Raw genomic sequence first — 16,865 nt, forward strand, 5'->3', positions numbered from 1 at the left:
TATTTACCTGTGGCAACTCACAATAGGATTAAAAGAGTATCTTAAAGGTGCACATACTCTGTGCAATCTTGTAGCCACTTTATGGCAATAATCTTGCGTCCCCTCATTGGCTGCTTTAACCAGGAAATCCAGGTAAGGTATGGAAATTCCTGGAATTAGAAAATGCAGCATGGTCCACAACTCCCTCAAGGCATTGGGCAAAGGAGTGTCTATCAGCAGCAAACGATGCTGGCTGTGAACAATAAGAAAAAGACAACTCTAGGATTACAAATGAATTTAATAATTTAAAAAGAGTAATTTCCACATCAAACAAATTAAAAGAAAAAATAAGTTTTAAACAACAGTTATTTTGTGAACAAAATAATGGATAGAGACATGCAAAAGGAAATAGTTTATTAATGTTCCAGACCTCTGGAGCTGGAAGAGTGCCTCCCAGTGCTTCTCAGTCAGATTTTTGATTTTCTGCACGTCATCTACAACTAAGTACTTCCATCGCATTTTCCTCAAGGTTTGGTGGCCTTTAAACAGTTGCTTGTATGAGGTGATACATACATTAAAACTACTGGGTTTCATCAACTCCTGCAACATACAAATCTTAAAGATTTAACCTTTATTCTCTTTTTTATTGGAATGAAAAATAAAGATTGGTGAGTGGGTCTCCTTTTGGGATTCAAATATATTATTTCACAATCTTTTTACATGCAAAGTTTTACATTCAAAAGAGTGTATTGTAAATCAGCTGACACAGCCTTATTTAATTTTGGACTGCGGCTAAGCTATTGGGAACACAATAATATAAAATATAATCAATATGACTAGATAAATACTGATTAATAAATAACAGTGATTATTTTTAAACGTGTCAGTGCCTGGGCATAATTTTCTGCCTAACCTTGAGAATCATATATAATCTCGGACATAATTAATGGAGGTTGTTTTTCTCTGTTCAACAAAATTTGCTTCTGTAAGCCATGCTAAAACAAGTTAAAAACAACTAGCTTTCTAGCAAGCCAAAAACACCTGATAGTAAAAAGAAGTCCCCCATTTAAATTATGTTTTAAAATCATTTGCTGAAATTGCAAGGCTTTGATTATACAGAAGCAAGCATTTAGTTTAAATAAGAACCAAAGTATTACAATATTTTTAAGAGATTAAAAATAAAGATATCAATAGTATTCAATTTAATAGGAGTGAAACCTGACAAATAATTGATATCTTGTAAAGCCAAGTGAAAATCTTTAGGCTGATTCCACCAACGAGGGCCACAAGGACTATCTACTTGACTGCAAAAGTTGCTAGCCACTTGAATAACCAGAGACTTGATATTTTTGGGAAATGCAAACTAAGGAACCTATTTAGAAACACAAAAGCACAAATAATTTTTACTACCTGACTGAAATGAAAAGTCAACAAAGACGCAAAAGGTAAAGAGACATACAACTGTCATGACCTGCGATTTCATTAACTGTCTCCTGCTCTGGCACTGTATAAAGCTAAGAGAAAATGCGTATGTGAATTCCGTGGAGTACAAAAGCATCAGAGAGGATGGGAAAACTGCACAAAGTCAGATATATACACTGCTATGAAGGACCTCCAACTTGAAGAGGAAGAGAAGTCAAACAATAGCAACTAAAAAAGATGGACAACATCCCCACAGAAGGTCCAAAGAACTTTTGCAAAAAGCCTCATATGGCACAACTAGAATACTCTCAGCAGATGTCCAACCCATCCCTTGACTGTGAAAGTTTAAAAAATAAGAATCAGAGAAAACTCTATTATTTGTTTTGCACATAAAGTTGGTAAACCTTGAAACCGAAAAAGAAAGCAGATCATCAGCTGGCCACTGTAAAGCAGCTCCTGTTGGTAACTATGAAGTGCAGGTCACAAGCAAAACCATGATTAGTGCTCTTCTGCTCACTCACTCTCACACACGCTCTCTCATTCTCTCTGAAAGGAGACTGCTGCATAATCAGAGAACAACAAAGAATACAGATGTAAGACCACTTTATAGAAGGGTATCTGAACTAAAGCGTCTACCCGCCTACATCAAGAGGCACCACTCATCCATAATGAGGATCAATAATTCCAAAATCATCTACTCAAAGACTAAAGAAGTATTAGAATAAATTTACCATTCTGTGATTTTAGAATATAAATCTCAGAATAAATTGCTGCATAGCTATATTTAGAAGATCTTGGATTGCAGTGTTTTTATTTCTTGATCATTAATTTAACTCACAATGATACATGTTCTTTTAAGTTTTGTAAAACTTATCTATAGGGATAATTGGATCCATTATTAATTAACCAGGGAGCAGGAAACAACTTGTAGATACAAAGTTTTTTCTCTTGAGGTAGCGGATAGTCATTAATAACTCTTTTCTCTCTCTTTACAATCAACTCTTTCCAAACTGCTTCCTATAAATCTGCATATTATTATAAAAAGAAAAGGAGTACTTGTGGCACCTTAGAGACTAACCAATTTATTTGAGCATGAGCTTTCGTGAGCTACAGCTCACTTCATCGGATGTGATGAAGCTGTAGCTCACGAAAGCTCATGCTCAAATAAATTGGTTAGTCTCTAAGGTGCCACAAGTACTCCTTTTCTTTTTGCGAATACAGACTAACACGGCTGTTACTCTGAAACCTGTCATATTATTATAGTGTTTCTACCCACTGAGGTTAATGGAAAAACTCCCTATCAAACAGGCTAAATTAGCCATCCAGACACTTCTAAGATTTGTTTCTTGGTCATAATTTGCTGCCTCTTTTGGCATGTTTATGCTATTGCAAACAACATGTTTTGTGCATGGATTTCTTACAATACCTGTTTTTTTTCTATAAGTTCTCTTTGGCTGCCAAAATACAGAAGAAGTTTCAACCCAGGGCACCAGTGTTTCAGTTCAATCTCCCACTTCAGTATGTTACAGCTCCGTACAACAACAAGATGAGGACCCCAGTTACCTACAAGGAGGTATAAATACAACATGTATTAGAGAAAAATGCACATGGCTTCACAGTTCATTAAAAACTGATGCACAAACAGAAAAAGCTTACAGTCAGAAGTCTTTATTTATTCTACCGTGATTTTCATGACTGGAACAGATTAAAACAATTATTTTTTATTCTTTAGACATATATTTGACAATGAAGACATTATGTATATGGGTTTACAGTAAAAACTAAAAACTCACACTTCATACCTTCATTACCAGCCAGGTGTGTGAAAAAGGCAATGACTTGAGTAGTTTTGCCAAGTCCTGCCTCATCTCCCAGAATACCATTGAGATTCTTCTTATATAACTTCACTAACCAGTCCAGCCCAATCTTCTGATACTCTCTAAGAGTCCCATACAACAGGGACAGAGTATCACCTTTTACTGTCGTTGTGATTTGAGCACTGTCTTTAGGTAACAGCACTTCTGCAGCAGCAGCAACCTCTACTATGTCTCTCATGTGTTTCATTGCAGCACTTGTTTTCTCTGTACTCTCATGCTGATCAATTCTGAGGAGTGACTCTATGAATACTAGTTCCTTCAGAGGGCTCGCTCTCTCACTTACAGAGTCTTCCATTTCTGAACAAAAGTAATAAAGATCATGAGGTTTCCTGTACCTGTGATGCATGTTTCAGTTACAACTGATGCAATATGCAGACATGCCATTCAAAAATGTACGTTTCAGCTGTGCTAACCATTGGGATATAAGAATTCTGGACTGGGACAATATCTGCATACATACACACATATATATACACATACACACACACACGCGCGCGCACACACACACACACACACACACACAGTATATATATTATATATGCACGCATACATACATACACACCAAGATTTTTTTCATATAAAAATAAACCTGACATTTCTCCAGATCAAGTATATTTCAGGAGATCAGCATTATCTTATAAAAAGGCCTCCTACAATATACACGTTGGAAAGATACCTATGCTAGGAAGACTCTTTACAAAAGAAAAAATCCTCATACATAAGATTGATAAACAATCTTCCTACCTTCTTTGGCTAAATCAGTCAACTCAGTTTGATGACCCATGTTTTCTTTTTCAAAATTTCTCACTTCAGCATTCTCTTCATCTGTCTCTAAAACCAAGCATTATTGATATTGTGAGTAAAAAATGTTAGCAATTTAATTTCTCTGTTTACAGTTAAAGTCACTTCTTGTCATTTAATCTCTAGGAATTTTCTATCAGCAATGAGCCAAATTTGCCCCTCATGTAATGCAACTTAGGTCAGCATTACTGTCATTTACTGACATGATATGCATTTACAGCTGTGTTGTACCTGTAGTAGCTCCAAAGATAAACAAGAAGGCTGAGAACTGTCATTTTAAAATGATGTGTGTCAGATTTATTACTGAATAAGGAATAGGTAAGTTTCACCCACTTTACCCTCAGTGAAATTAAAGATAAGCCGCTTTTCACATCATAAGTAAGGCTGTAAGAAAGTTGTGATATTTTTGTTCAAAAGTTGTGGCCACAGTTTGTTAAAGCTGCAGTTTTGGTATGGTCACACTAAAACCGCAACTTTGCCCCATATCCAGGCTGCTCCACCCCATCATGAGGAGACTGGGAAGGAATTTCCATTGCAGCATGGAGCAGACAGGAGCGCACAGACCGGGCAACCCTGCCCCAGTGACGGCAGCACAGACTCCTCCTTTCCATCCCTCCCCTCATACCGCAGATCCCTACAGGGCCAGGCTGCCAGGGGTTCATTTCAGCACTGCCAGCCTCTGGACGCTACTGCCAGCGGCAGGGGCTAGACTCTTTGCAGCTGGCTCCAGGTATCTCTGTTCCCTGCCTGTCCTACAAGGAGAACAACTTGGCTTGACCTGGTGAACAGGCAGCCAGGCCAAATTTGAGTGAGTGGTGTGGCAACCAGATGCACATGGTCAAAACACAGGGATGCCATTTCAAACCAGACTGTTCTCCTTGTTGGCAGGGAGTAGAGGCACACAGAGCCAGCTGCAGAGAGGCTGGTTCTTGCTGCTGGAAGCAACATCTAAGGGCTGGAGGCGATGAAATTTGTGACAACTATAAAAACTTGTTTTGTCTGCTAAAAGATGCAGTTCACAAAACAAAGTTGTTGCTCATGATTTTCTTACAGCCTTAATCACAAGGACATCTTGGCAGAAGATATTCCTTACTAATTATTTCCGTGTTACACAATGTGTTTCCTTAAAAGCTTCTTCAAAATTTAAGTCTAAAAGAACAAGCTTACGATTAAACAATCATTAGGCCTCGTAAGCCCCATTTCAAAACAACACATACACTTGGGGCAATTTTGTCTTTGAGTGAGTTTATGTTCTTAAATTTCTAATTTAAATAAGTCTTACAGATAGCTTTATAACAAACCTATAACTACAACTGGGAAAAAAAAACAAAACCAGACCTTTGTGATCAGTAAGCAATGTGATTGCTTTTCTTTTTCTCCCAGATATTGCTGAATCCTAAACAATAGAAAATAGAGCTTATTTTACACATATTATAAATCCCAAACCTTCAACATGCAAGATGCAAAATAATCAGTAAGCGGCTACAATTTCATAAGACCATTTCAAAACTTCCAAAGATAATTCTCATGCTACTTTCCCTCCTTGCCCAGACTCCCTCCCAAATATAATTATACAATAGTACAAGGCCCCAATTCCGCAAACACAGGCATTAATCTCGACAACTATACACCTCTAGAGTCCACACTGACTTAAATGAAACTGTGTTGGGACAGGAGACACTACTAATGAATCTAGTTTCTGGACTGAGGTTTAAGCATGTTTTTACCGAGACTAGGTTGGATTTTTAACAATGAACTAAAACAACCACCATTAACTATCTGAATGTCTTATATTGACCACATGAAAACAAAAAATCATCTCACTGTAATTAGCACTCATTTCAGGACCGTAAAATTAGCACAAATAAAATAAGAAAGTAAGCTCACTAATGCATTCTGATTTAACAGTAGTTACCTGAATTCTTGTATCTTGACCTGAAAGATTATAATAGCATATTAAACACCATTTTTTCATTGATTAACAAAGCGCATCCTATTGAAAATTATTCAACATGTTTCTTCATTTTTTTAATCGATTTCTTCAAGAATGTATGAGATCATTCATGATTATGCGCCAAGGAAAAAGTTATAAAAAATCATGAAGAACTGAAATCAATGAGGTCCTGTAGCTTTAATTTATGTTCAAATTTAATTCTCGGGCCAAATTCAGCTCTGGCATAAGCAGGTGCAACTGGGGGGGGGGGGGGAGAGAGAGAGAGAGAGAAAGTGACTGAGTGTGTGATGGAAATGGTGCATCCCGTCTCTCAGAAAATCATGAGATGTGCCATATTAAACCCACATAGGAACAAGAGTACAGCAACAAAGGCTGCAGGCTAATGAACTCTCAGTGAGAGCCTTGGTACTTCTGGGTATTATGTTCAAATATATCCATTCTAATAGCAGCATAAGTAAAGTTCTAGTTAAACTGGGAAAGAGAAAAGTTAATTAGGATACAAAACTATGACCAAGACATTTGTTTTTAAATAGTATTTTGATGGCCTTTCACCATTTCCACCTTGTGAGAATCTTCTGAAAAATGTCTTGATAAAAAAACAACCATGTACCTCTTTTTGAAATTTCTTGTACATTTAAGGTATTTTTCATTCTTTCTTCTTCTACTTGCAGTTTTAATTCTACCACCTAAAAAAGGAAGTGTGAGGTGAAAGGAAAGCAATAAACATTAATGAAGTTAACTGCATTTAATCTTAAAGAGAACTATGAATTTCCTTCTATTCCTTCACCAACAGGACAGGCAACCTTTACATGCACTCCTCCTTCCAATCAAGTCACATAATTGCTGCTTTTTGTCATTTTAAGAAGCCTTCGAATATAGAAGATTTTAAACCAGTGTGGAACTCTGAAATTTTACAGATACTGATTTTTAAATATGATCCTGAGGCAAGGGTGGCTCTTCCTTCCAGAAGAAACTAATGAATCTTTAATCTTGAAGAATACCTGGATATTACAGTGATAGGCACTTTAGAAATAATAATAATAATGGGCCAGATCTTCAGCTATGGCCATAATGCAGAGGTTCCATTAACGGGGAGGAGTGCCAAAATGGCTTTAAAGTTCTCCTTGGCACTGCTGCCCAGATCCTGATGCTGTTCTATACATGCCATCCCCCTTGCGCTGCATTAAATCTGCCTGCGGAATGCTCCAAATTATGTCAAGTTTTAATGTTTATAGTGGGCCAAACATGCAGCCCAGGATCTCCATGGCACAAGACACTGTCTCAACCATGCCCCTTTTCCCCAACTCTACCTGAGTCCTTGCTTTGGCTCTAGTACACTGCAAGATCATCCCTGTACATACTACTCTGCCAGTGCAGGACAACCAAACCAACCACATACGAGGATATGGCCCAATAACTTTTCAATAGCACTACAGTACCTCTTTAAACATTTTTGCATTTATACTTTCACAATACATTTACCTGTTTAATGCTGGACCAGAAATGTTCAATTTCTCTAGCAGTAGAAGCAGCAATGCGCCTCAGTCGATTTTGTTCTGCTTTCTTGCTCCTCTCCTTATGAAGCCTCTTATCTTCATGATAGCACACCACATTTCTGATCAGCTGGATAAAAGCATTAGTTTTATTTTAAAGTGTAGCACCAGCTAGCTCTATGCTTCTTGCTTTGTGCCTCACACTGGAGAAGAAAGCAAAAAATATACCCTGAAAAGATATACCACTAAAAAAAAAACACCCTAGGCCTACATAGGCACACTTTAAGCAAAGCACACCAGGAATACACACACTCTAAGGGTATTTTACACCATAAAGAAAAACCTATCACCAAGTCTCAGAGCCCAGGTCATTGACTTGGGTTCACGGGGCTTGGGCTGCAGGGCTAAAAACAGCAGTATAGACACTCAAGTTCAGGCTGGAGCCCAGGCTCTGGAACCTGGTGAGAACCAGGGAGATGGAGACGGTGTAATTCTCCCCACTCCCCAGGGTTCAGAGCCTGGGCTCCAGTCTGAGACGCAACATCTATGCTGCTATTTTTAGTCCAGGAGACTGAGCTCCACAAGCCAAAGTCAATTGACCTGGGCTCTGACACTCAGTGCTGCGGGCTTTTCTTTGCAGTGTAGACATGCCTATAATTATATATTAGGGTAACCATTAACTGATCTCTTGGTGAGGAGAGAATAATGCTCAATAATTTAATGCTCATGGATTGAACTGTTTTTGCAGTCTTTCATCACGTAAATGAAAGATAATCCAAGACACAGAGAAGAGATTTCTTATGTTCTAATCTACATTCATGTCACCTACATTACAGGATACCAGAATAACCTAGTGCCCCAATATATAATCACCTAGCACCGGTGCTGATGAGAGACCTAGGTTCCTATACTTAAGACAAAAGGTCACTACTTTTAGAACTTTAGAATTCTCTGAAAAGATAAGTGTTTTATGAAGTGCTTTACAAACTTTACAAGTTTACAAATATGCTTGTTTTGCTCGGGGAGATTGAAAATGGCCCAATGTCAGTGGCAGAGCCAGAAATAAAACTCTTGCATTCTGACTCTCAGTGTCCAGGTTCTAACCATGAGAATGCTGCCTATTTTTCCATGCTGTGTGTTAGAAAGAATCATATCCATTTAACCTTCTTAGCAGTTGCTGTTTTCCACCTTCGCTCTTGAACAAAATCAGTTGCCATCCATTGCATTTCTTCCAGTAGATAATCCTGGTGAGATTTGGGTCTTGCAGCCTCTTGAAGTTTGGGCAATCGCCTTAGGGACCATAAACCTTCTTTCCTGAGGTCTGCTATTCGTTGATGCACTTGGGTTTCCTTAAAAATATGCAAAACTATACTTAGTTCTCTTGTTACATAAACAAAAAAAGGATGATCACAGAAAGAAGACATGACTTTTTCACTGAAATGAATGATGGAAAGAAAGTATTACTATCTGCAGAAACACTTCACACATTTTACATCATACTATCTAAAAAAAAATATGAGTAACTTTTCAAGTAACATTAATGGTCTGAATATATCCGCAAACGGAGAGGAACTCAGGATGGAGTGGTGCTCTCCTTTGAAGACTTCAGAATAGATGTTTTGAAAAGGTGAAAATAATCATCAGTATAGAAGCTTTTCCCCCCAATGCAGCGTATCACACTTTAAACAAAAAATTTCAAAGCCTACACATCTGACTAATGATTATTGATGGCTCACTCAGATACAATTTCAATTCCATCCTCTTTTCTTCTTCTGAGAACCAAGTAGGGAATAATTTGATGAATAAGTTTTAATACAAATTAACATTAAAATAGAGAGCAGAAAACTACATGCGGAGTTCCCCCATTTATCCTATCATTTCATGGATGGAAGCTTTGCAAAGCTAGTGCCAAAGCATGAACTTGCACAATTTACTGGATTCTTTTTAAGAATATCTGTAATCATTCTCTAGTTGGCTCTTGTGCATACACAAGTTATACAACTACTGTTTGGGATTTCTTCCCTCATTGCTTACACACTGGGTAAGAGAAAATTCAAAATAATTTATTTTGTTTAATTACATCTCTGCTTACAAAACAGGTTATACCACCTCTCGGATATCATTTTATGGAACTGATTCTATTTCCTTGGAGGAGTGTCTGTCACACCTTTTCATGCCTTTTCTTACTAGAGATAAAAGGATAAATGTCTCATGATGATGTCTCCGATAATTGTCTCGCATAATTGATATCATGAGGCCCAAGTTCTTTTCCTCCAAGAAAATCTTTTTAAAGCATTTCCTTTCTAGAAAAGGAATGATGCCTCTCACTCAAGTCAAATATAATACTCTATCAGAATTTATAAAGCACATCTCGCTGTAGTATGCGGGTGGCTGCATGATATCTGCATGCTGAGTGAATTTCACACCAGTGCAAAGGATCTGCATAAGACTCTTATGCAAAACTTTTCATGAAAGTCTGTGCAAAACTTAGTAGATTCATAATACCGCTTTCCTTTTCAACAAAGGATTACTCTATTAGTCTCTTCAGTGTATAGTCCAGGGATGGGCAAACTATGGCCTGTGGGATTGCCAGCCCTGTGGTGCAGTGCGGCTAAGGCAGGCTCCCTGCCCGCCCTGGCCCCGCGCCGCTCCCTGCGGCCTCGGAGGGGGCGGCAGGGCAAGGAGGGAATAGGGCTCCACGTGCTGCCCTCACCTGCAGGCATCGCCCCCAGCAGCTCCCATTAGCTGGGAACTTCAGGGGAGGTACCCAGAGGCAGGGGCAGCGCAAAGAGCCCTCGGCCCCTCCCCCAGGGGCCACGGTGCCGGCCGCTTCCAGGAGCAATATGGCGCCAGGGCAGGCAGGGAGCCTGCCTTAGTCCCGCTGCGCGCAGCTGCCACCCCAGAGCCCCTCAATGTAAGTGGCACTGGGCCAGAGCCCGCACCCCGAGCCCCTCCTTCACCCCAACACCCTGCCGCACCCCAATCCCCTGCCCTGAGCTGCCAACCCTCGACCTGAGCCCCCACTTGAACTCCGCACCCCCTCCTGCACCACAACCCCTTGTCCTGAGCTCCTTCCTGCACACCACACTCCACTCTCACCCCACACTCCCTCCTGCACCCCTCCACACCACACTCCCCTCCCACACCCCAACCCTTACCCCAGCCCTACATTCATGGCCTGCATGAAATTTCCCCACCCAGATGTGGTCCTCGGGCCAAAAAGTTTGCCCACCCCTGGTATAGTCTGAAGTTCAGAATTTTCAGAAGAGACCAGTAGAAGAATCACCCTTTCCTCCACTAGATTGTAATACTGTTTGTTTGAATGATGCATCTTGAAACAGAGACCTTTCATTTTTCAGCTGAAAGCAACCATTTAACCTGATGGCCATTACTAAATCCAAGTTGAAAGAAAAGCAATCACCCGCTACTGGAGTCTTTTGCTAAATCACAACTGGACAAATATTATTTTCAACAAAATACAGATTGATATATTAGGTCCTGAAGAAAATAATTCCAGCAAAGACAAGGTAGATATCTTGGCCCTCTCCTAGGCACCACTCTCTCCAGAACTACCACAGACACTGACTTTTGTTTTTGCCAGCGGGTATTCCTCTTCGCTCCCTTCCTCTCTCCCTCCCACCTACCCCCGTGCAAGCGGTGGCTGGGGCCTCGGGAGGAACAGACCGAGTAGGGACGAGACCTTGGGGCAGAGCAGCAGGAGGAGCCTCGGGGCTGGGCCAGGTGCTGGGGCCCACAAGAGATTAATCCAGCCCTGCAGGTGCTGAACATCCCCCCCGCTTTTTTTTTTGGTGGGTGCTTGTGCCCCAGAACACCCACGGAGTCGGCCCCTATGAGAGCTACCACTGTATGATAAGAGAAACTGGAATACAGATACTATTAGCTACAGAATATGTTAAGTGTGCATGGACACAAAAGATTTTCATCTATAAATTAATAATCAAAATCCAGTTCTACTATGTGATGGCTCTTGGAAGTGAGTCATTGGTTCCTAATAAGTTCCAGTAAAAAACCCACGATTATTGGCCCTAATTTTCTCCCTTACTGACAGTATCAGAAATGCATAGGACTAAATGGGCACAGGAAATCAATAACTCTCTCTTCCCCAGAGATCTCAGACCTAACATACAGGGTCCATCTTGTCAGGGCACTGTGAAAAAGTTTGCATGCCCCTCCTTATGTTGTACACGTTAGGCAGGTGACTTCAATCTTCAAGGCTGTCAATCTGAATGAAACCTTCCACATGTATTAAATACACTTAAACATAAAAGTGAATTTGGTGAAGTAAAAGGAAATAAAAACAAAACTAAAGATTCTTAAAGTTCCTGGGGTTCAGTATTAGACCAACCAGAAAAAAGGAGATTAAGGAATATTTACTTCACAAAAGTAAATCCTTAAGAGAATAAAGCAGCAGAAAGGCTATGAACAGAGTTTAGCCTACCTTCGAACTTGACATGGTAAGAGACCCAAAACTAGACAAAAAGATTACAACATTATGTCTTTGTTCCTACGATTCTCTCTCTATCACAGTCAAACAGAACTACCCAATTGTGCTAAACAAACAACATAATAGAGGAAAACCTGCATACATTTCCCAGAGCATAACACACAAAACCGCACTTTCTATATATTTCATACAAGACAATGCTTGTATAAAAGAAGTTTTAATCAGAATACCAGCTCCAACACAGCAACAGGTAACAGTGGCACCTGCCTCTGTACATGGAGTGCTGGCTGTACCTGCTGTTGAAGAGATATCATGAGCTGGCTATATGGAGCCGAAACGATGGAAATACTTTGTGGCTGGGACTCCATTTTCTGAGGCTGTTCTGGAAACTCTCCGACAGGTGGTTGTTGCTGTGAAAGCTGCAATGAAGCTGGGAAAGCCACTGTGAAGACGTCTGCAGGTTGCTGTCTCCCTAGCAGCTGAGATGGAGGAGTGTGTGAACTTGCCACATTTTCCACAGACAGATGCTTGGATGGATTATTTTACTGTTGTTGGCTTTGTTTCTGTCCTGCAAATTGCACTGTTGGAGGAGTGGGAGGCATTCTACCTGCAAAGCAAAAGAAAATCATAACATATCCATTTTAAAGGTTGATGTTCTGGTAATTTAACTAGTGAAATATTAAGATAGCAAAAGGGAAAACACAGAGATTTTTGTTAACCTAGTTGCTTTATCACAGGACACCATCACTATAATATAATTACATACCAAAAAACTACAGCTACCAAGCTGCAAAGCAATCAGTGTTTTAAAGTGTGCCGTATAGCAATGCTGCTCTTTAAGCTGATGATAAACTAATTTTCCGTTTATGAACATGCAAGATAAAGAAGTGTGAACCAGGCATCAATTTTATATTAGTCAGAGTATCAAATGATCAAAGGAACAACTTCACTAAAACAACAATTAAGAAAAACAGCAAATTAGACACAGAGGGGTAAAATATCCAACCCAGTGCTCTGAGAATGAGATGTGCAACTCTCACCAAGGTTACCAGGAATTTACCCCAGAGAGTTTTTATGTTAGATTAATTGGTATTAGGTGTAATGTTCCAATTAGAGAAAAAATAATTTTAGCAATTATCTTTAATTAGAAAGGTAAAACTAGACTAGTCATGGTCATTTGCATTATTAAACATTTACTATAAATCTTTTGTATCAGTAGTGGGTATATCAGCTTTATTCTAAAACTTTGACCTTGTATCATTGGCATTAGCTGTTGAAGAGGAACATCTGAAGCCACAAACTTCCTTTATAACTGTGTTTTCACAGTCTGTCATTTTCTTTCCAGACATTCATTCTCACTGGAATCACTCTGGTCATTTTTACGATAGTACAATGGGCCCAATACCAAAACCCTTACTTGTTAGAGTGGTCTCATTAACAAGAGTGGCCCAATTCTACAATGGAACACCTCAAGTCCCACTGATTTAAAAGGAAATTGAGGGCATTTAGCAATTTACAGGTAGATCATAACTCTTAATCTTTACTTTAGTTCTGTAACTGACACTCTCATAGTTGCATCACTTGAACAAATTCTAAGTATGATCTGTTCTGAAAACTGTACAGCAACAAGCAGGATGCAAAATCCCCCTTAAAATGCCAGGAGAAGGGAAACCCAAACAGTGCACAGTCCAGAAGTAAATAAATTAGACGAAATTAACAACAAACTAAGAGGAACTAAGCTGTTTGCTGTACTGTTATCAAAACTAGCCATGCAAGTTTAGGGGCAACATTTTATTATTTTTAATTGATGAGAGACGCAGTCAAAAGTAGTGAATTCTTCTATAACATATCAAATTTAATGAAGGAAAAAATCTTGGGATGATACATAAATTAGAACTTTTGAACAGTATTTGAAATAGTTGCTGCTAAGATGAAAAAAAAACAATTTCTAACTTGTATCTAGGTGGGCAGTTGCAGGAATATATCTCCATCTGCCTTGTTCTGTTACAATCTTTTCCCGAGAGAAAATATTGTGAAAAAAGAAAATAATTATCCTTTTAAAACTTCTGAGAACTATGCAGCATTTTATTGATAATACTCCATTATACACCTGTTTCACTGAAATCATAAGAGGAAAAAGCATGTTTTGCTGTGAATCATGTACTGTTTCTAATAGATTTCTATCACAGTGGAAGTGTGTGCAATTATGAAGGCCTCTCACAATTGGAACCCTTGTATTAAGTTCAACTCAAATCAAAAGGGTTTTTTAAACCTCCTTCCTAATATATAAGAATTACAAAGCTTCCCATGATAGAAACCCATAACATTTTATAAACAGCAAGCACTTCAACCATTGCCTTTATTGATGTTAGGGATCATGACTGAGGTGCAGCAATATAGCAGAGAGTGGTTGAGAGAGGTGGAACAAAGAGAGAAAGAAAAGAGAAAATGAGTCAGAGCCTATGCAGGTGACAAAGAGAATTAAGCCATTTGTATTTCTGTTACTGTATGACAACTTTCTAAAACATCAAAAAGAGATAAACTAATTAATAACTTTGGAAAGGAAGGAAAACAATTCAGTTTTGAAATTAACTAGGCTTTAAATTGCCAGCAGTGGACACTGCGCGATTACAAAACTTGCTTCTGGTCACAAAAGGGCCATGATCCAAAGAAGAGCACAGCTAAGTGACACAATTAAGAACAAAAATGTTTCAAGTTAAGCAGAGAGTAAAGGCACCCCCCAGTAGGTGAATATATCAACATTTATATCAACAAGAATTAATCTCATTCCCAAAGTTAATATATGCTTTTTAATTAAGAAAGAAAGTTTTCATGTCATCTTTCATTTTGTGACAGTGTTTTACAAAATCCAGTTACACCTGCTGTAGTTAAATAGGGCAAAAATGGAGGCCTCAGCTTTAGGCAACAGACTCTACACCACACACACAATTTTAAGAACCCTTACGTCTGTTCAGATAGCAAACCACAATGTAATTAAACTACCTTGAAGATTTCACTAATTGCTATATAATTACTTGCCAAAGGAAGAAGACTGTGACTTTATTTTAAAATTACAATGAAAATGTATATGATTACAAGGATGTACATACTAAGCATCCCAATTCTTCTCCTTCACATTACTTACCTCCTGTGTGTTTCTAATGGCCTTCACCAAATTCTTCACTTGCTTGAAAAACACTTCTCTAGCAAAATCATTGTTCTTCGGAACTTGGGATCTCATGAGTACAAATATTTGTGCTACGTCTGTGCTTTCACTAATATTTCCTTTAGCGTCCCCATTCCAAGTTATTAAAGGTTTTTTACCTCATGATTGATAATCTCAGATTTTTCCTCCTCCTCCAGATCCAAACTACTTTGCCTAAGGTATGCTTGTAATGGCACACAGTATTTTTTCTTAAAAGCTAAGAAGTTCATCATATTCCTTTTGAAAATATAGCAAGAAATAGTTCAATCAAGTATTCCTTCAGAACCTTCATCCATTCGTAGTGGCAATCAGCAGTTTCTTGAGTTGTAGGTTGAATCTCTTCTAGCTTTTAGGGATTTTGCCCCCCTACTACTGTATATCTGTAACGAAGCAAACAAGGTTAAACAAATCCTGTACAAGAGTAGCTCAAAAAGGAGGCGATGGTCAGCCAGGGCCTCAGTGGCCATATGGGCCTGCCTGCCAGTCCTCACACTGCCAGCCCAGGGGCTGCCACTGACGATCAGCTATAGAAAGCACGGGGCTGGCCACTGAGACCTGCTCTTTTCCCCTTCCCCCAAACTCAAGAGCTTCTCCCTCACCCCTCCAAGACCGCCTCCTCAGAACTTCTCCCCTTCTCCTCCAGGAGACCCCCCTCAGCATTTTCCCCACACCTCTTTTAGCTCCAGCTTTTAATCTATTTGATGTCCCATCATATACAATGGATCTGCTCAATTACTTTCCTTGAAACACTTGATGCTGTTAGAAGCTGCCCTTGGATACTAGTATTGATTCATGGTGGAAAATTAGTAGTTTTCATATGACATGGGCTAGTCACTGACGTTTGCTTCACTAGCTCTAGGTCCAAGATGCTGAATGAAACAATCTGTGAATGAGGTTGTCAAAACCTGAATTTTCATACAACAGCAGTTGCTCCAGAATATGGAAGTTGTACCCATGCTTGAGCTTTCTTGATACACAAAAAGTCCACAATTTGAAGGCCTCCGATTGATTAATCTCCCAACACACCAACATTTACAAATCTTGGTGTTAAATATAGAAGCCAGGATCTAGAATGTCTACCTGAACATTTGGTAATGACTGCACCAGTACAGAGCTGGATTGTGTAGGGCTTTGAGACTGAACCTGTTGGAGCAATGGCAAAATAACTAGAGTATGTGCTAGAGATCAATGCTCAAACCTCCTTTGGACAATGTTGGATTTGTGATTAGCAATGAGATAAACATTATCTGCTGGATTCCTAGAGCTACTGGTCAAACTGCAGTGTCATATTCCCATTCTGCCCAGCTACTGAATTCAACTCATTATAAATAGTTATATTTGGTAACTGTGGTGCAGGCAGGCTTCCAGAGGAGATATATCCCTTAAGGGCAGGGGATACAGGGAAGCAGCACAGCAACATAGATATCATACATTGAGACAGAAAATAGATCGGATAGGTAGCTCCTTGTATTTCTCTGCACGCCCAATTTACCTTAACAATAGAGATGACTAAGTCCATAGGGAAACAACATTAACGCAGTAATTAATATCCATAAAAGCAAGGAAGTTTCTAGTTAAAGTAAAACATACATGTATCCAATATACACCATATATCCCTCATTTGGGTACCTGCTTAGGCCATGTCTAGACTAGGAATCTTGTTTGTGTT

The 16,865-nt window shown here is 39.2% G+C and overlaps 1 protein-coding gene across 11 annotated transcripts in view; it reads right to left on the bottom strand.

The window, feature by feature from the left end:
• LOC102944943 (E1A-binding protein p400) overlaps positions 1–16,865 on the bottom strand; it is a 55,087-nt gene that overhangs the window by 36,466 nt on the left and 1,756 nt on the right. For 7 of the 11 annotated variants that reach the window (XM_043529788.1, XM_043529791.1, XM_043529792.1 and 4 more), the window contains exons 2-13: positions 15,137–15,576; positions 12,285–12,598; positions 8,690–8,875; positions 7,516–7,656; positions 6,644–6,719; positions 5,995–6,014; positions 5,418–5,475; positions 4,023–4,109; positions 3,204–3,575; positions 2,828–2,964; positions 410–579; positions 58–232 (exon numbers count right to left, since the gene is read on the bottom strand). In XM_043529788.1, the coding sequence (XP_043385723.1) occupies positions 58–232; positions 410–579; positions 2,828–2,964; positions 3,204–3,575; positions 4,023–4,109; positions 5,418–5,475; positions 5,995–6,014; positions 6,644–6,719; positions 7,516–7,656; positions 8,690–8,875; positions 12,285–12,359 (1,497 nt within the window). In that variant the 5' untranslated portion in view covers positions 12,360–12,598; positions 15,137–15,576. Of the gene's footprint in view, positions 1–57; positions 233–409; positions 580–2,827; positions 2,965–3,203; positions 3,576–4,022; positions 4,110–5,417; positions 5,476–5,994; positions 6,015–6,643; positions 6,720–7,515; positions 7,730–8,689; positions 8,876–12,284; positions 12,599–15,136; positions 15,577–16,865 lie in introns of those variants that run through there. The other 4 variants (XM_043529793.1, XM_043529789.1, XM_043529794.1 and 1 more) reach the window with 3 other exon arrangements.

This window comes from Chelonia mydas, chromosome 15 (assembly GCF_015237465.2).
Source record: "Chelonia mydas isolate rCheMyd1 chromosome 15, rCheMyd1.pri.v2, whole genome shotgun sequence".
NCBI lineage: Eukaryota > Metazoa > Chordata > Testudines > Cheloniidae > Chelonia > Chelonia mydas.